Source organism: Silurus meridionalis, chromosome 28 (assembly GCF_014805685.1).
Source record: "Silurus meridionalis isolate SWU-2019-XX chromosome 28, ASM1480568v1, whole genome shotgun sequence".
Classification (NCBI taxonomy): Eukaryota; Metazoa; Chordata; class Actinopteri; order Siluriformes; family Siluridae; genus Silurus; species Silurus meridionalis.
In genome coordinates this window covers 947501-970000 of record NC_060911.1, presented here as the reverse complement: position 1 = coordinate 970000, position 22500 = coordinate 947501, and the positions used below count along the sequence as shown (strand labels likewise).

The following is a 22500-nucleotide window of genomic DNA, read 5'->3' as shown; positions in this document are numbered from 1 at the left end:
CTCATGTTAGTTCTCACTCTCCAGTGTTCTGTAGTGTTTAAAGATTATAATCACACTCTTGATGTCACCCAAATGAGCACCTCTCAAGGTTTCTTTCTCATAACATCTAAGGGAGTTTTTCCTTCACCACAGTCACCATGGCTGCTCATCAGGTATAAACACACAAAATTCTGTAAAGCTGCTTTGAGACATTGTCTGTTGTACACAGCACTATAGAAATAAACTTGAACTTGTACAAACAAAACCTCACAATAAAAACACACCTGTGGTAAGAGCTCACAATAAAAACACGGGTAAATCTCTAAGATCTTTACAAATAACACACACGTCCGATGCTCCACACCCAAAACAAACACACACACACACACACACTAAATATTGCACAACCTACCTACCAGTAAAAACTCTACTTCCTACTAGTAGACTGGGGTTTATTAGTGGAGCGATAGGTTGTGGTCTGCCACAATATTAGAAACACTGAATGATCTGTCACTGTGTTTCGTTACAATTATTTCTTTCTTTTTTATATATTTTTTTGTTTTTAGATATTGAGATTTGTGGTGAGAGCAGGGAGCAGGTGGAGAAGATCCTGGAGAGGTGGAGGCACATGCTGGAGAGAAGGGGAATGAAAGTCAGTAGGAGTAAGACAGAGTACATGTGTGAATGAGAGGGAGGGCAGTGGAGGTGCGGTTGCAGGAGAAGAGGTGGAGAAGGTGGAGGAGTTCAGGTACCTGGGGTCAACAGTGCAGAGTAATGGAGAGTGTGTTAGAGAAGTGAAGAAAAGAGTGCAGGCAGGGTGGAGTGGGTGGAGAAGAGAAGAAAAGAGTGCAGGCAGGGTGGAGTGGGTGGAGAAGAGTGATAGCAGGAGTGATTTGTGATAGAAGAGTATCTGTGAGAGTGAAAGGGAAAGTTTATAGGAATGTGGTGAGACCTGAGATGTTGTATGGATTGAAGACAGTGGCATTGAGTAAAAGACAGGCGGTGGAGCTGTAGGTAGCAGAGCTTTAGATGTCCTAGATCGTTTACAAAATTATATTGGCATTCAGGGACAGGCATTAAGCTGGTTTAAATACTATCTGTCTAATCGTCACCATTTCGTAGACTTAAATGGAGGGCTATTCAGGCTATTGTTAGTAAATGATGGCGTGCCACAAGGTTCAGTTTTAGGACCCCTGCTTTTTACAATATACTGTACATGCTTCCATTAGAAATATTATTAGAAAGCATGGGATTAGCTTCCACTGTTACGCTGATGATACCAGCTATATATCTCATCTAAACCAGGCGATACAGCTCAATTAGCTCGGATAACTGAGTGTGTTAAAGAAATAAGAGACTGGATGACTCATAACTTTCTATTATTGAATTCTGATAAGATTTTGCTCATCGGCCCAAAAACCAGTACACAGAAGCTCCAGCATCTCAACCTGCATTTAGACAGATGTTCTGTAACTACTAGTTAAACGGTAAAAGACCTGAGAGTTATTTTAGAGCAACTTTTTTTTAAAAAATCATATCAACCAAGTTACAAAAACAGCTTCTTTCACCTTAGATGTTGTCTATATCTGATGCAGAGAAGCTCGTCCATGCGTTTATGACCTCCAGACTGGACTATTGTAATGCATTACTAGGTGGATGTCCTGCATCATTAATAAACAAGTTTCAGTTAGTTCAGGATGCGGCAGCAAGAGTTCTTACTCTTGCTGCCGCATGGTGACTCCCGCATTGCTGCCGAGTCACCACGGCTGCTCATTGCTGCCGAGTCACCACGTGACATATGTGACATTGCTGCCGAGTCACCACGGCTGCTCATCAGGGATGAATGAACACAATTCACCTTCACTGTTGATTTCTGTAAAGCTGCTTTGAGACAATGTCTGTTGTGAAAAACGCAATAGAAATAAACTTGACTTGACGGTGATGGACAGGATTAGAAATGAGTTTATTAGAGGGACAGAACATGTAGGAGGTTTTTGAGACAAAGTGAGGGAGGTGAGATTGAGATGGTTTGATAGATAGATAGATAGATAGATAGATAGATAGATAGATAGATAGATAGATAGATAGATAGATAGATAGATAGATAGATAGATAGATAGATAGATAGATGTGTAGTACTTAATTGAGGAAGAGTCTCAGAACAGATTTTCAGACTTTGATTTGTGATGATCTCAGTAATTACTTCTTATAGATTGCTGCTGAGCAAGCGCTTCTCCAGGGCAGGGGTGAGCATGTGCTACTGCTGCTTCCCCTCTGACTTCATGAAGCTCATGGACACATGGAAGCTTCTGAAGTAGATAAGGATCAGATAGACGAGTCTCACTGCCATCAACATGTGCCATAACACCCTAAAATCATCCTGACACTTGCTGATCCCAACCACAAAAACAACTACTCAGCCCAACTATATCAACACCTACTTGCACCCACCACACCAAAAGCTACTGACACCAATCACATCACCTACTGACCCAGACCACACCAATGCCTACTGACCCTCACCACATCAACACTTACTGTTCATGACACCAACACCTAAACTCTACCACAACACCTTCTGACACCCACCACACCAATACCTGCTGATCCTCACCACACAAACACCTACTCAGCACAACTACATCAACAGCTACTGACACCCACCACACCAACACCTACTGACCCCCACCACACTAACACCTACTGACCTCTACTACATTAATACATACTGACCCCACTACATTAACACATACTGACCCTCGTCACACCAATACCTATTGACCCCCATCACACTGACACCGGCTGATCACCACTACATCAACACCTACTGAAATTCCAATACATCAACACCTACTGACCCCCACTACATTTACACATACTGACCCCCACCACACCAACACCTACCAATCCCCACCACACCAACACCTACTGACTCTTACTAAATCAACACCTACTGACCCACACTACAACACCTACTGACCCCACTAAATCAACACCTACTGACCCCCACCACCAATACTTACTGATCCCCACCACACCACACCAACATCTACTGATCCCCACACACCAACACTTACTGATCTCCACCACAACAACATCTACTGATCCCCACACACCAACACTTACTGATCTCCACCACAACAACAGCTACAGATCCCCAACACCTACTGACCCCCACTACTTCAACACCTACTGAACCCCACTACAACACCTACTGACCCCCACCACACCAATACTCACTGATCCACACCACACTAACAAATACTGACACCCACTGCACCAACATCTACTCAACCCCACCACACCAACATCTTCTCAACCCCACCACACCAGACCAACAACTACTGATCTCTACACACCAACACTAACTGATCCCCACAACAACAGCTACCGATCCCCACCACACCAACACTTACTGATCCCCACCACACCAACACCTACTGACCCCAACACCTACTGACCCCACTACTTCAACACCTACTGACCCCCACTACAACATCTACTGACCCCACTACATCAACACCTACTGACCCCCACCACACTAATACTTACTGATCCCCATCACACCACACCAACATCTACTGATCCCCATACACCAACACGTGCTGATCTCCACCACAACAACCAAAACACCAATACTTACTGATCCCCACCACACCACATCACACCAACACTTACTGATCTCTACAAAACCAACATTTACTCATCTCCACCACAGCAACAGCTACCAATCCCCACCACACCAAAACCTACTGACTCTTACTAAATCAACACCTACTGACCCACACTACAACACCTACTGACCCACACTACATCAACACCTACTGGCCCCCACCACACCAATACTTACTGATCCCCACCACACCACACCAACATCTACTGATCCCCACACACCAACACTTATTGATCTCCACCACAACAACAGCTACAGATCCCCAACACCTACTGACCCCACTACTTCAACACCTACTGAACCCCACTACAACACCTACTGACCCCCACCACACCAATACTCACTGATCCACACCACACCAACAACTACTGACCCCAACACCTACTGACCCCTACTACATCAACACCTACTGACCCCACTACAACATCTACTGACCCTCACCACATCAACACCTACTGACCCCCACCACCAATACTTACTGATCCCCATCACACCACACCAACATCTACTGATCCCCATCACACCACACCAACACCCACTGATCTCCACCACAACAACTAAAACACCAATACTTACTGATCCCCACCACCACACCACACCAACACTTACTGATCTCTACAACACCAACATTTACTCATCTCCACCACAGCAACACCTACCAATCCCCACCACACCAACACCTACTGACTCTTACTAAATCAACACCTACTGACCCACACTACAACACCTACTGACCCCCACCACACCAATACTCACTGATCCACACCACACCAACAACTACTGACACCCACTGCACCAACATCTACTCAACCCCACCACACCAACATCTTCTCAACCCCACCACACCACACCAACAACTACTGATCTCCACACACCAACATTAACTGATCCCCACAACAACAGCTACCGATCCCCACCACACCAACACTTACTGATCCCCACCACACCAACACCTACTGACCCCAACACCTACTGGCCCCCACCACACCAACATCTACTGACCCCACTACAACATCTACTGACCTCACTACATCAACACCTACTGACCCCACCACACCAATACTTACTGATCCCCACCACCACACCACACCAACATCTACTGATCCCCATACACCAACACGTACTGATCTCCACCACAACAACTAAAACACCAATACTTACTGATCCCCACCACACCACACCACACCAACACTTACTGATCTCTACAACACCAACATTTACTCATCTCCACCACAGCAACACCTACTGATCCCCACCACACCACACCAACATCTACTGATCCCCACACACCAACACTTACTGATCCCCACCACACCAACACCTACTGATCTCCACCACACCAACACCTACTGACCCCCCACACCAACACCTACTGATCCCCACCACACCAACACCTACTGACCCCACCACACCAACACCTACTGACCCCACCACACCAACACCTACTGATCTCCACCACACCAACACTTACTGACCCTGACCACACCAACACCTACTGATCTCCACCACACCAACACTTACTGACCCCCACCACACCAACACCTACTGACCCCCACCACACCAACATCTACTGACCCTCACTACATCAACACCTACTGACCCCACCACACCAATACTTACTGATCCCCATCACACCACACCAACATCTACTGATCCCCATACACCAACACGCACTGATCTCCACCACAACAACTAAAACACCAATACTTACTGATCCCCACCACACCACACCACACCAACACTTACTGATCTCTACAACACCAACATTTACTCATCTCCACCACAGCAACACCTACTGATCCCCACCACACCACACCAACATCTACTGATCCCCACACACCAACACTTACTGATCCCCACCACACCAACACCTACTGATCTCCACACACCAACACCTGACCCCCACCACCAACACCTACTGATCCCCACCACACCAACACCTACTGACCCCACCACACCAACACCTACTGACCCCACCACACCAACACCTACTGATCTCCACCACACCAACACTTACTGACCCTGACCACACCAACACCTACTGATCTCCACCACACCAACACTTACTGACCCCCACCACACCAACACCTACTGACCCCCCACACCAACACCTACTGATCCCCACACCAACACCTACTGACTCCCACCACACCAACACCTACTGACCCCCACCACACCAACACCCACTGATCTCCACCACACCAACACTTACTGACCCCCACCACACCAACACCTAGTGATCTCCACCACACCAACACTTACTGACCCCCACCACACACCAACACCTACTGACCCCCACCACACCAACACCTACTGATCTCCACCACACCAACACTTACTGATCCCGACCACACTAACACCTACTGACCGCCACCACTTCAACACCTACTGATCCCCACCACACCTACTGACTCCCACCACACCAACACCTACTGACCCCACCACACCAACACCTACTGATCTCCACCACCAACACTTACAGACCCCCACCACACCAACACCTACTGATCTCCACCACACCAACACTTACTGATCCCCACCACACCAACACCTACTGATCTCCACCACACCAACACTTACTGATCCCCACCACACCAACACCTACTGATCTCCACCACACCAACACTTACTGATCCCCACACACCAACACCTACTGACCCCACCACACCAACACCTACTGATCTCCACCACACCAACACTTACTGATCCCGACCACACTAACACCTACTGACCGCCACCACTTCAACACCTACTGATCCCCACCACACCTACTGACTCCCACCACACCAACACCTACTGACCCCACCACACCAACACCTACTGATCTCCACCACACCAACACTTACAGACCCCCACCACACCAACACCTACTGATCTCCACCACACCAACACTTACTGATCCCCACCACACCAACACCTACTGATCTCCACCACACCAACACTTGATCCCCACCACACCAACACCTACTGATCTCCACCACACCAACACTTACTGACCCCCACACCAACACCTACTGATCTCCACCACACCAACACTTACTGATCCCCACCACAGCAATTCCTACTGATCCACTGTAAGACTTTTGATTGATCCTGAACAAAAGGCGGCCCTCCCCGAGAACACAGCATGGATGCCCGAGAGGGCAGGGTGTGGGCCAGGATGTGGGCCCTGTAGATGCCTGAAGCAACAAGGACATCAAAAGAATTCTTTATGACACAACACGTTTCCTCCAGGACTCACGGCAGGGGACCAAGACCCTGCAACATCCCTCTCGAGAACCAGAACATTATCTGGAATACAGTAGGCTCCCGGAGAGCTACCCTTGGTCTTGACCACCACATCTCCATACAAATGGTGGATCTGCAGACAAGTGTCTGACCCTCTTCCCTCCTTTTCCTGTTACATCCTCAACACAGGACATTCTACAGCACACCAGATGATTATGTGTAAGAAAGGTCATATCACATGTAAATAACGACAGAAAATGTTCATGTTTCATTTCTTTACAAAGGTTTATCGCGACTGGTACACAGGTCCCATTCCCACAGCAATAGAACAAATAATAAAAAAAGGTTTTAATAAAGTTAAAGAAAACATAACTCTATACAAGGGGCGTGCCCCACTACAGATGTATACAGGCGAGGTGCCTCCCACAGGTCTGTAAGAACCAATCAATGCAAACTTCCATGACTAAATAATGTTTACATAATGCTTACTCTATCTGGGTATTTAAGGAGAACTGACCAACAATTCAGGGAATCTGTAAACAGATATCCCACACGCAGTGTGTCGTCTTTACCAGGTATGAAAGTGTTTATATTTCTTGTTTAAATGTAAATACTATTGGCTTGTATTTGTGTTATATTTAATTGAACTATAAATTGGCTTTGAATTGTGATTTTCTTACCTGGTTAATAAATTGTTATGTTTGATTTTATTCTGTGTTGCTCGGTAAATGTTGACACTGCAAGTAATAACGTTGCATCCGCAGTTACCGTAAGGACTGGAAATCAGGCTAGGATCGGCCTAAATCCCAGTTAGATAGTGAATAATACATCAACTGAGGATTTTAGAGATACGACTAGCACTTGGCGTTAGTTTAAGTGTACTTAGAAGCGTGGAGGCTAACAATATGTATTTCCGTTTAGAGTAACATTTCTAATCACTCTAAATAGGGTCAGCCTCAACCTCTGATTATTTCAATATTATTCTATTCATTATCTGTGGTTAGAAATAATTATTGTAATAATTAAGTGTCACCTCTAAGGGGACTAAATAAAGTATGTTTAAAGTTGAGCACGCAGAGAGCGGCCGCAAGCATATAGTCCAACCTCTGGCAGCGACCAATACTGATTCGCTTATGACCGTTGACCAGTATATTAATTATAGGGCCCATACTAGGATCTTGTGCGACTGTGTGAACCGAATGAACGAGTGTAATGCCAGAGCTTAATCAGAATAACTAGACAAACATCCATCAAAATTATACTATTAGTAAAATAACAACCTATGCAAATATTTATTATGTTTTATCTAAATGGAGTCAGATAAGAGGTCAATAACAAAAATGAAGCAATACATTAATCCAAATCTTATTATCTAATGTGAAAGGAAAGATTAGAACGCGAGAATCCTTCGCCACGCCTCTGGAAACCGTCGTTGGACCAGTGGGTGGTTCCCGCCTTACAAAGTTGGTGACCCCGACGTGATCTCTCTACCTGCACAGGCGAGTGACATCTTTCCGACACGACTACTCAGTTTGGATTCCCACAGAAGATATGAGGTTTGATCTTCTCCTTCCCTGCCTACAGCTGCTATGGTAAGTTCGTTCCTTTTTGCCTATTAGAAGTGTTGAGGGAAAGTTTTGCACACCCAATATAGACACATAAATTAGAACGGGCCGGTATGCCCATTGTTAGACCGGAGACCGTAGAAATCCGGTGGGGCATAAGAATTTAGAGGAAACATGGATTCTCAGGGACATTATAGAAGCAGTATAGAGGAGGAACTCATAGAAACAGCCACGTCAAAGCTAAAAAAAAAAAACACCCTTGTTCTGTTAAAAGAATAGGGACTAAATCTCACATAGAGCAATAATTAAAACGTATCCTGGTATTCTGCCGCGGGCCATAAACTGGAAACAAAATCAAAATATAAACTCAGAGATGGGAAATACATCATTCCAGAGGCCCTCCAGAAACCAGTGATTAAATTATACCATGATTATGCACATGTATCAGCTCCCAAAACACAACAGCTGATACAGAAAAACTTCTGGTGGCCAAAATGGCATCAGACATTGAGAGATGGTGCAACACATGTCTCATATGTGCCACCATCAACCAGGGTAGAACTGGACGTACAAACTTGTGTCGCCCAGAACCACCCAAAGGACCATGGGAATTCTTACAGCTAGATTTTATTGGTCCATTACCCACTGCCAAGGGGATATCGCTATTGTCTCGTCATAATTGATAAATTCTCTAAATGGGTAGACGCAATTCCAACTCGCGACAACAGCGCACGCACCGTGGCACGAGTAATGGCAAATCAAATCCTGCCAATCTGGGGAACACCAACTCAGATCGAGTCTGACCAAGGAACACACTTCACAGGTCAGATAATGAAACACATATGTGAAATGCTACATATCAAACAAAGATTTCACGTTCCTACAGGCCGCAAAGCTCAGGTATGGTGGAACGGGCAAATCGTTCGATAAAAGAAAGCATCTCCAAACAAATAATGCAACATCAAAACAGGTGGACTGATGCACTGCCAACAGTTCTGACAGTCTTGCGAGCAACCCCATCCAAAGCCACAGGCATCAGCCCGTTTGAACTCATGACAGGCAGAGTCATGAAACTACCCATAGACCCAGAAATCACCCCAGCAGATCTGGGACCCCTTGTGCTTGCAAAACAACAGACTGTACTAACACAATTACAACAAAGACTGGCAGTGTTACAAACACAAACCACCTTAAAACAGCAACAGTCTGACCTAATGAATGATGCACAATTTAACCCAACTTCTGAGATCAAATTTACCGAGGGTGACATGATCATGATTCGGGTGTTTATAAAACAGGGTCCATTCACACCCAGATGGCATGGACCACATGAGATAAAAGCTTTATGCAATAGCTGTGTGGCCATAAGTGTCAAGGGGAAGTTGAAATGGTACCACATGTCCCAGTGCAAAATCTTCAAAGGTTCTGCTAATCAATAATTATTAAAGTTTCTCTGTTTCATCTCCTAGGTTGACTGCAGCAATTCCATGGAGACCGGACGAGAGGAAAGTTTCTGGACCCACTTGCATCAAGCTGGGTCAAAGGGTTTCACTCACACACACACTGGAATGTGGGAGATGGGTATGGAAATACACTAAGAGGTCATCCACATTTTTCAGTACACTTTCAACCAGAGAACTAGTCACGTGGCCTCCCGGAGTAGTACCGGAACCAAATTGCGCAACTAAAATTTGCTGTAAAGTAGGCTCCGACCATCTCCCTATAGTAAACATTTCAGGTGACACACCGCACGCACATCTTTTCACAACATAACGGCCTGGTATCAACTTAAAGCAGAACCAGGAGCAAAAATTGGGAGTATGCGCACTCTCTATGAAAAAATCAACAATGGATTAGATCCTAAAATCTGTTATTTAACCAAAAATTTAGAACCCGCAATATATAGGTGTACACACACTGAAACAATCAACACTACGCATATGAGTTATACCGAATATAAATTTGATATAACTTCATATGTACCTCATAACAATCAACCTGAAGCCTTTGTCTGGACTAGCCGGAGAGAAGGCATGTATTATGGGAAAATGTGTCAATGACCCAGATAATTACACCGGGCCACAGAATTGCTCATGGATAATGAAACATTGTTTTAATTTAACCACTTGTGGATATAGCAAACCAAAGGAATGTCCAAAACTATATCCTATTCCTCCTGGTGGACTGATTAAAGGGAATATTAACAAGACATTATTTCATGATGTGAATCTAGTGATGACACATGTATCATACAATATTTCCAACATCCTATCTGCTTATATCAATCACTGTGATTACAATGATAAGACCTATGCATGGCTACAGTCACGAATCGATGATTTAATTTATGACTACAAAAACAGACTTGCCGTGCAAATCTCACCTGCACGCTCAAAACGAGACCTGCTCGGAAACATAGCAGGTCTCTTCGGCTCAGTTAATTCCATTGCTAACAACTACAAAATTACCAAACAATCACAATTCTCAACATGGTTTGCGAACCAGGTGGCCACTGGTTTTCAACATATCACAAATAGCAATGAAAATATCATAAAAGCGGTTCGATCCGAAGCGCAGGCGCTTCTTGCGATCAGCCACACATTATTCAATCAAACCCGTACCATTGAACGTGACTTAGCCTGTAGGACATATGCACAAGATCTATTCACTGCTGCTAGACAAGAAATCCTAGATCTTCGCCTGTACAAAACGCCTAGACATGTTTTGAATGACCTCATAGACATCTTAGATCTACATAGGTGGTATGAATCAGGAAAATGAAAATGTAAGATATTCTGAGTTACTATCCACCATAATGATGTTTACAGGAAATGAATGTAATGGATGTATTGGATTTTTCGTCAGTTTTCCTTTGATACACCCAGATCAGGTTTTCCAAATTCCACTACCATACGCTCGATTGGCGTGGTAGTGAAGGATCAGGTAATTAAATGGGATCACCTCACTGGATACATGACACAAAAGGGTACTGAGACCTTGTTTACCAGTCGCACATGTTGCCATGAAACACACAATTATGTTATCTGTACATGTAACACTTTGCAACCTTTCTCTCCCAACAACACCAAACTTATTAATGTTCAGTCACTGCATGGTTATTCTGATGTTGTCCAGGTGTCTCACACACAGTGGTGCGTTGTCAGTGAAATGAATTCCTTTACCTACGGAGGACTGACCTGCTCTGCTAATCACTCGTTCTGTTTGGAAGTGACAGAGGACTTTCAATGGGCCAAGTCAACATTTTAGGAAGAATGCCACTGGACACAGAGACCTCACCATGGTGGGATGACACTTTCTATGAGCAAGGCACCCAAGCTGTGGTTGACGCGATGGACCTGACACAAAGACTGATCCTGCAAACTGAATACCACCTAAACCAAGCACAGGTTGAAACCAACCTGGCACGAAAGACGGCACAACTTTTATCCAGTTCATCCACTCGGTCAGCACAGTACACCTACACCTGGTGGGACTGGATGTTCCGGGGATGTGCCATTGGCAGTGCCCTGATCTTCACCTTCACCATGTACCAGTGCTGTTACTTCAGACACCTCATACGATGTACACAAGAATCCACACACGCTGCCCTTGCCCTCAGCCCACTGCAGATACCCGTGTTCCAAAGACTCTAAAAAATAAATAAATAAATAAATAAATTGCTTTGTCTGACCCCGCAGGTACCCTATTCAAATTCGCCCACGGGGCCAAGTGGGGAAACTGTAAGACTTTTTGATTGATCCTGACCAAAAGGGCGGCCCTCCCCGAGAACACAGCATGGATGCCCGAGAGGGCAGGGTGTGGGCCAGGATGTGGGCCCTGTAGATGCCCGAAGCAACAAGGACATCAAAAGAACTCTTTATGACACAACACGTTTCCTCCAGGACTCACGGCAGGGGACCAAGACCCCGCAACATCCCTCTCGAGAACCAGAACATTTCCTGGAATACAGTAGGCTCCCGGAGAGCTACCCTTGGTCTTGACCACCACATCTCCATACAAATGGTGGATCTGCAGACAAGTGTCTGACCCCTCTTCCCCTCCTTTTCCTGTTACATCCTCAACACAGGACATTCTACAGCACACCAGATGATTATGTGTAAGAAAGGTCATATCACATGTAAATAACGTCGGAAAATGTTCATGTTTAATTTCTTTACAAAGGTTTATCGCGACTGGTACACAGGTCCCATTCCCACAGCAATAGAACAAATAATAAAAAGGTTTTAATAAAGTTAAAGAAAACATAACTCTATACAAGGCGTGCCCACTACAGATGTATACAGGCGAGGTGCCTCCCACAGGTCTGTAAGAACCAATCAATGCAAACTTCCATTGCTAAATAATGTTTACATAATGCTTACTCTATCTGGGTATTTAAGGAGAACTGACCAACAATTCAGGAATCTGTAAACAGATATCCCACACGCAGTGTGTCGTCTTTACCAGGTATGAAAGTGTTTATATTTCTCGTTTAAATGTAAATACTATTGGTTTGTATTTGTGTTATATTTAATTGCACTATAAATTGGCTTTGAATTGTGATTTTCTTACCTGGTTAATAAATTATGTTTGATTTTATTCTGTGTTACTCGGTAAATATTGACACTGCAAGTAATAACGTTGCATCCGCAGTTACCGTAAGGACTGAAAATCAGGCTAGGATCGGCCTAAATCCCAGTTAGATAGTGAATAATACATCAACTGAGGATTTTAGAGATACGACTAGCACTTGGCGTTAGTTTAAGTGTACTTAGAAGCGTGGAGGCTAACAATATGTATTTCCGTTTAGAGTAACATTTCTAATCACTCTAAATAGGGTCAGCCTCAACCTCTGATTATTTCAATATTATTCTATTCATTATCTGTGGTTAGAAATAATTATTGTAATAATTAAGTGTCACCTCTAAGGGGACTAAATAAAGTATGTTTAAAGTTGAGCACGCAGAGAGCGGCCACTTAAGCATATAGTCCAACCAGCGACCAATACTGATTCCCGTTACGGATGACCGTTGACCAGTATATTAATTATAGGGCCCATACTAGGATCTTGTGCGACTGTGTGAACCGAATGAATGAGTGTAATGCCAGAGCTTAATCAGAATAACTAGACAAACATCCATCAAAATTATACTATTAGTAAAATAACAACCTATGCAAATATTTATTATGTTTTATCTAAATGGAGTCAGATAAGAGGTCAATAACAAAAATGAAGCAATACATTAATCCAAATCTTATTATCTAATGTGAAAGGAAAGATTAGAACGCGAGAATCGCCATGCGCCTCTGGAAACCGCCGTTGGACCAGTGGGTGGTTCCCCGCCTTACACCACACCAACACCTACCGATCCCCACAAAACCAACACCTACCGATCCCCACCACACCAACAACTACTGATTCCCACCACACCAACACCTACTGACCCCCACTACATCAACACCTACTGACCCCCACCACACCAATACGTACTGATCCCCACCACAACAACAGCTAATGATCCCCACCACAACACCTACTGATCCACACTACATCAACACCTACTGACCCACACACACCAAAACTTACTAATCCCCACCACACCACACCAACATCTACTGATCCACAAACACCAACACTTACTAATCTCCACCACAACAACAGCTACCGATTCCCACCACACCAACACATACTGACCCCCAACACCTACTGACCCCACTACATCAACACCTACTGACCCCAACCACACCAATACTTACTGATCCCCACCACACCAACACCTACTGCCCCCACCACACTAATACATATTAATCCCCAACACACCACACCAACATCTACTGATCCCCAGACACCAACACTTAATGATCCTCACCACAACAACAGCTAATGATCCCCACCACCAACACCTACCAATCCCCACCACACCAACACCTACTGACTCTTACTAGATCAACACCTACTGACCCACACTACAACACCTACTGACCCCACTACATCAACACCTACTGACCCCCACCACACCAATATTTACTGATCCCCACCACACCACACCAACACCTACTGATCTCCACCACACCAACACTTACTGATCCCCACCACCAACACCTACTGACCCCCACCACACCAACACCTGATCTCCACCACACCAACACTTACTGATCTCCACCACACCAACACTTACTGATCCCCACCACACCAACACCTACTGATCTCCACCACACCAACACCTACTAACCCCACCACACCAACACCTACTGACCCCCACCACACCAACACCTACTGACCCCCACCACACCAACACCTACTGATCTCCACCACACCAACACTTACTGACCCCCACCACACCAACACCTACTGATCTCACCACACCAACACTTACTGATTCCCACCACACCAACACCTACTGATCTCCACCACACCAACACTTACTGACCCCCACCACACCAACACCTACTGATCTTCACCACACCAACACTTACTGACCCCCACCACAGCAACTCCTACTGATCCACACCAACACCTACCGATCCCCACAAAACCAACACCTACCGATCCCCACCACACCAACAAGTACTGATTCCCACCACACCAACACCTACTGACCCCACTACATCAACACCTACTGACCCCCACCACACCAATACGTGCTGATCCCCACCACACCAACAGCTTCTCATCCCCACCACAACACCTACTGACCCCCACCACATCAACACCTACTGACCCACACACCAAAACTTACTAATCCCCACCACACCACACCAACATCTACTGATCCACAAACACCAACACTTACTAATCTCCACCACAACAACAGCTACTGATTCCCACCACACCAACATACTGACCCCCAACACCTACTGACCCCACTACATCAACACCTACTGACCCCAACCACACCAATACTTACTGATCCCCACCACACACCAACACCTACTGCCCCCACCACACTAATACATATTAATCCCCAACACACCACACCAACATCTACTGATCCCCAGACACCAACACTTAATGATCCCCACCACAACAACAGCTAATGATCCCCACCACACCAACACCTACCAATCCCCACCACACCAACACCTACTGACTCTTACTAGATCAACACCTACTGACCCACACTACAACACCTACTGACCCCACTACATCAACACCTACTGACCCCCACCACACCAATACGTATTAATCCCCAACACACCACCAACATCTACTGATCCCCAGACACCAACACTTACTGATCCCCACCACAACAACAGCTAATGATCCCCACCACCAACACCTACCAATCCCCAGCACACCAACACCTACTGACTCTTACTAGATCAACACCTACTGACCCACACTACATCAACACCTACTGATCCCCACCACACCAATACTTACTGATCCCCATCACACCACACCAACATCTACTGATCCCCATACACCAACACGTGCTGATCTCCACCACAACAACCAACACACCAATACTTACTGATCCCCACCACACCACATCACACCAACACTTACTGATCTCCACCACACCAACACTTACTGATCTCCACCACACCAACACCTACCAATCCCCACCACACCACACCAACACCTACTGATCTCCACCACACCAACACTTACTGATCTCCACCACACCAACACCTACTGACCCCACCACACCAACACCTACTGATCCCCAACACACCAACACTTACTGATCCCCAACACACCAACACCTACTGATCCCCAACACACCAACACAATGCAGTACTGTTTGTCCTAAACACACAAAGCACCATCCAGGAGACATACACAAACCCTTACACAAACACAGCACTGAAAACACATGGTACTATTCAACGCTCACAATCGCGTGCACACACACACGCACACACGCACACACACACACACACACACACACACACACACACACACACACACACACACGCACACATGCACACACACGCACACACACACACTCAATGATCTGTCTCTGTGTTTCATTACAATTATTTATTTCTTTATTACTTTTTAGTTTGGAAATTTTCATTGTACCTTCCTTTAGAATTTCTGTACACAATTATATTCTTCTTCATTTAATGTACATCACACACTTTCCTATTTTTTATTTCTCTCTTACACTCTTCCCTTCCCTTTGTACCTGCTAAACAAAACTTGGCAAAAACACTCCTTTATCCTGCCAGTAAAGCACCTGAAATTCTATTACACTCAGAGATATAAATATCATTTACTTATTATATCTCAGTGTAATTGAACAGACAGACAGACAGACAGACAGACAGACAGACAGACAGACAGACAGACAGACAGACAGATAGATAGATAGATAGATAGATAGATAGATAGATAGATAGATAGATAGATAGATAGATAGATAGATGAGTGTAGTACTTAATTGAGGAGGATTCTCAGGACAGATCTCCAGACTTTGATTTGTGACGATCTCAGTGATCACTTCTGTAGCGAATGGAACATCTGATAGGTTGCTGCTGAGCGAGTGCTTCTCCAGGGCAGGGGTGATCATGTGCTGCTGCTGCTGCTGCTTCCTCTCCGACTTCATGAAATTCATAGACAAATCGAAGCTCCCGTAGCAGATAAGGATCAGAAAGACGAGTCCCACTGCCATCACCACAATAAACATGCGCCATAACACCTTGAAATTACAGAATCGCTCCTCCATCAGCACTATTTCCCGAGCAGAGAAAAAAAAGGATCTAAAAAGTAAAACAATAAAACAATGTTTTATCGTCAATGCTCAATGACATACACTGAATAATTTCAATTGGCCTCTTGTAACACTCCACCCCTGATCACACCCACCTGCCTCTCACTCCCTCAATCTGTTTTATTTACAGCATTGAAAAGAAAGTGAGAGGGTGTGTGAGTTTGCATTTTTGTGTGTCTGTTCAAAGTTCAACATGTTTGTTTATCTTTAATTATTAGTTTTATTTAGGTTTAGGATTAATGAGTGCATCCCAGAAAAACCTGTGAGGTGAGCAGCTCATCACTAATCCACCTAGTCCAGGTGTTCAGAAGGTGGGAGGAAACTGGGAGGTCCCGAGTAAAACCACAGAGGACAGACAGGAACTATGAGAAGAATGCATTATTTATTGTTCCACTATGACACCAAAATGTGGATAACGTTTTTACTGATTGTGGACGAAGTTTAAAGTTTGCGATTATAAATCGCGACACCGTGTGGCAGATTTGTGGAACTGCAGGCACTACTGACACAGCAACTCAGCAGTTACGACAGTTTATAAAATCAGCACTTTAAAAATAGCAATCTTACCTAGGGTGCCAAAAAGTCTAGAATCAGCCGTGTATACAATATAAAGGATTTAATAAATTCAGAATGCATGATCAGTGTTTGTGGAGATTTTGGTAGCTCAGGGAAGAGGAAATGGGAGGCAGATAACAGGTTTTCAACTAAAAGACTGGCTTTATTTAGCTATGTTCATGGTTTTCTTCAAAAAACTTTTTGCTTAAACAGTGCAGCTCGTGATGCAGCGTTGTAAGCTGTCATTGTGTCTCTCTTATAATCTGCTGCTTCACGTCAGCGCCATTTCAACATGGATCATTATTTCCGAGCTGATTGACTGTACAGTGACAGTGTCAGGAGCTGACTTTCCAACTACCAAAGAAAAAGTGTGTAAATAAAACAGAATCACAGCGAGCTGTTAATTAATAATGAATAATAATTAGAAGAAGGCTGGTCCAGATTCATCTTTTATTTTTTCCATTTTTATTGGTGACTGTAGTTAAAGTGTAATTAATATGCACATGTGAGTAAATATACACTGATCAGCCATAACATTATGACCACCTGCCTAATATTGTGTTGGTCCACTTTTGCTGCTAAAACAGTTGTGACCCGTCGTTCATCAGGCTGGGGGGCTACAAGAAATGCATCTAAGTACAAGTGTGTGAAAAAGAAATGAGTAAGTAGGTACAGTCTGTAGTGTACATGTAGTTTCACTGTTTATGTACAAGCAAATGTGTTACCAGTGAGTATTTTTAAGGTTTTATGCATTTTTTACTTTTTGCATTTAAGTGTTGTAAAAGGGAACAACTGATTTTGGATTTGTTCACTTGGCCTGTTGTATAACCATCGATTAGCATTCAAACATTGTCCTTCTATATAAATAAAGGAAAGGTTTATGTGCATGTGAAGGCAGATGAGCAAATACGTTTGGCAATATAGTGTGTGTCTGAACCTTTGTTCATGGCGAAATAGGGCAGGTGCAGAGACTAAGCCTGGGTGGGATTCGGATTTTTAAATTTTACCTTCATTCCACAACATCATTCCACAACATCATTCCACAACATCATTCCACAACATCATTCCACGACATTTCACAACATCTGAGCTCCTTATTTCAGAGTCTTTACAAACAATAGAAAGGTTTCGGTATTACACTAGATTCTGTGACCATCCCATTTTGTGGCCCTAGTGGGCGCTGTTGCTAAAAATGCAGCTTAAAATTGAACGTCCAGAGAAGTTCACTACGCAAACAGTTTAAATTCAAACATCTGCGACCACTGTTCATTACCCACTGCGAGAAGACACCTGGCGCCGTGCAAGTTCCCTTCAACACGTTTGGAGAACAGTCTGCTTTTACACAGAATGACTTTAATGTTCTCCACTCAGACATTAGAATAATTACTCGACTGTGATGTGGTTGATGTTTCTTGACACACCAGTCTGATAATTTCATGTGTCCTCACATGTCTCAAGAATGTACCCAATTATTTTAACCACAAAGGGAAAAAATTAAAATACTACTGTATAATGTAATATACATTTAATAATATAAATAAATCAATGAAAGTTTTATAATAAAAATGTTTATCACAAAAAGACACATTTTTACAACTTATTTGTTTTAACAGTAACTTTAATCTTACAAATAATACTGAAATAATAATAATCAGGTGACGGGAGGAGAAGATTAAAATTGCACGCTGCACAGCTGGAGAACTTGATAGGACCAGGGTCCTGAACACACTGCATATGGAACCAACAGTCACACTGAATCTGTAACAACAAAGAAAGTACTTATTCAGCAACTTCTGAAGGTGAATATCTGAAACATCTGAGTTTTTTTCGCACTGTCTATCTTTGCTTATTGCTCTTCTCCCCACAATGGTGAAACTGCTAAAAAGTGCCAGGGTCATGGGTCTATCCCAGGAACGCTGGGTGTGAGGTGAGAAGTCCATCAGTAATCCAACTAGTCCAGGTGTTCAGGAGGTGGGAGGAAACTGGAGAACCCTGAGGAAACCCAACTAGGGAATATAAGAAACTCTAAACAGACAGGAACTTGGAACTGTGAGGCAAAAGCAATATGTACTGCTCCACCATGACACCAGAATGTGGATGAAGTTCTTACTGAATGTGGATGAATAATAGGGCAGAAGATTAAAGCTTATGATGATAAATGGCAACATCGTGTGGCCGATATGTGAAACTGCAACCATTAATGACACTGAGCAACACAGTAAACAAAGTAATAATAAAGAAGGAATAAATGATAAGTGTTTGTAGAGAGTTTGGTGGTTTAAAGAAGAGGTGATGGAAGGCAGATGACGGGTTACCACAAAAAGACTTGGCTTTATTTTTCCACATTAATCTCTCTCTCTCTCTCTCTCTCTCTCTCTCTCTCTCTCTCTCTCTCTCTCAGTTGGCATTTCCATCCCACAAACAGGGCCAGCACTAGCTATTGGCAGAGCAGGTGATTAGGTCCTCAGGGCTTGAGGTGGGGTCTCCAAAACCGTAACCACACTATACACTACTTGACCAATGAAGACAGGCAGTGTAAGACTAAGCCCTTCATCCATTGGATATAAAATAAATGTTACTCATCTAAAGTGGAACCAGTTAATATCAGTGTTTAAATTTGGGTCCCCACAATCTGAAGGCATCAACAGTCTGTGTAAAGTGATGAACAAAATCCAACTTTTCTGCAGACTAACCTGAAGGCAGTAAAACGAATGCATTCCTCAGGGCTGCTAAGCGAAATGCTAAACAGGGACACACAGAAAGCGCAGCTCGCGATGCAGTAATTAATTATAAAATATTATTAAATTAAACAGAGCCTAATTCTGGCGGTTCGTGTCAGTGCTGATTAAAGATGGATTATTATTTGTTTGAGTTTAAAACATTGCGAGCGCCGGAACACGATGAGTGACACTTTCACTCGAGCTGATCGACTGAACGGTGACAATGTGCACAGCAGCTGACTTTCAGAATGTTAAAGAAAAAGTATGTTATGAAATAAGAACAGCAGTCGCAGTGAGGTGGCCATGGTGAAGGAATGAGAAGAAGAAGAAGGTCCACTGACCTTTCATATCTTCTTTTTTACCTTTTATTTTTTAACCTTCATCAAAGTTTATATAAAATTAATATAAAATTAAAAGTAAATATATAAAAGAACTGATAACAGGATTTGTATAAATAAAATAATATAAAATGGATATAAATGATATTTGTTTTTATTGCTGTTTATTTATTCTGAAAGATGGAAAGAAGGAGGCAAAGGCCAAATGTCTGGAAGCGAACCTGAGAACACACAGGCGTGATCCTTAGCAACCAAATCCTCCAGCTTCTGAAGGTGAAGGTTCTGCCATCGCCTGACTCAGACCAGGTCTGTGGGCCAACTCAAACTTGACCGGCTGAAGTAGAAGTGTTAAAGTGCCAGATACCAGGTTGGTGTTGTGTGCGTCATGTGGTGAAGAGAGTGAAGGCCCATCCCAGAAAATAGTATTGAATGCCAAGGACTCAATCATGCTGTACCTGCTCTCCTGCACAGAAAACTCACAGCTGTGGACTGCATGGGGCTGATTTTCAGCTTCAACATCTGGGACAGCACGGACCACGAGCCCACTCAGGAGAATGGTAAAGTAGCTCACCACAGAGTGCAGCTTTATCCTGAGTGTAAACCTGCGCTTACGGCTTCATCTACTGGATCTGCCTCACCCTGGTTTAGTGAGATCAGTCAGGGGGCTTCTGATATCTGAATAAACACGCATGATTTTTGTTATTATTATTATTGAATTGATGGATTTGATGTTTCTAAAGTACATTTGACTGTAATAGGCTCGTTATCCCAGAGGAACTCTATCAAGGAGCTCTTGTGTTTGATCAGCTTACAGATGTTCAGCTGATGTGTTTCAGGGGCGTGGCCTAACGCAAACGTCTGCATGAGTAAACCTACAGAATCTTTAAAAGCTGCGAGCAGAGGAGCTGAAAAGAGGGAGAGAGTGGAGTTCATTGTATTGGATTTGATTAGATTCACCTCACCGTGACTAAGATGGACAATCAGACCTTCGACAGCACCAACCAGGAGTACGGCAACGGCAACGTAAGTTTTTACATCATGTGTGTAGAATTGTGTGTTTTTATTTCTGTATACAGAGACATGGTATTGTTCTGAAAGCATGAGGAGCATCATACACACCTGCAGCAGGTAGAGCTGTTTCAGCACACACACACACACACACACACACACACACACACACACACACACACACACACACACACACACACACACACACACACTCCCTGTTTCTGTAAATTACTGAACTATTTATTTTCCTGAATGTCTGATCCAGTCTGAAGCTGTTACAGACACAAGGTTGTCTGGTTTTATTTCTTCTTCTTGTCATTACACATGTACAAGTACAAGGCAACGAAATGCAGTTTGGGTCTAACCAGAGTGCAATAACAGCAAGTGCAGGATATACAGTGTTTACATAAATTTACATAGTTAAATAAAATAAAATATAGACTATAAACAGAAATTTAAAGATGAATATGTACTATAAATGTAGTATACAGATGAATATATATGTACTGAAAACACAATATACAGATGAATATATATATATATACTATAAATATAATTACAGATGAATATATATATATATATATATATATGTACTATAAATATAATTACAGATGAATATATATGTACTGAAAACACAATATACAGATGAATATATATATATATATATATGTACTATAAATATAATTACAGATGAATATATATATATATATGTAC

General features: G+C 43.5%; 1 protein-coding gene and 1 pseudogene across 1 annotated transcript in view; one reads left to right on the top strand and one right to left on the bottom strand.

The window, feature by feature from the left end:
- Positions 1–17252, bottom strand: part of LOC124381523 (beta-1,4-galactosyltransferase 1-like) — a 26948-nt gene extending 9696 nt beyond the window's left edge. Inside the window, 1 exon segment of the mRNA XM_046843241.1 lies at positions 16832–17252. Within this exon segment, the coding sequence (XP_046699197.1) occupies positions 16832–17120 (289 nt within the window). The 5' untranslated portion in view covers positions 17121–17252.
- Positions 10494–12386, top strand: LOC124381522 (annotated as a pseudogene).
- Positions 17253–22500: the final 5248 nt, after the last annotated feature.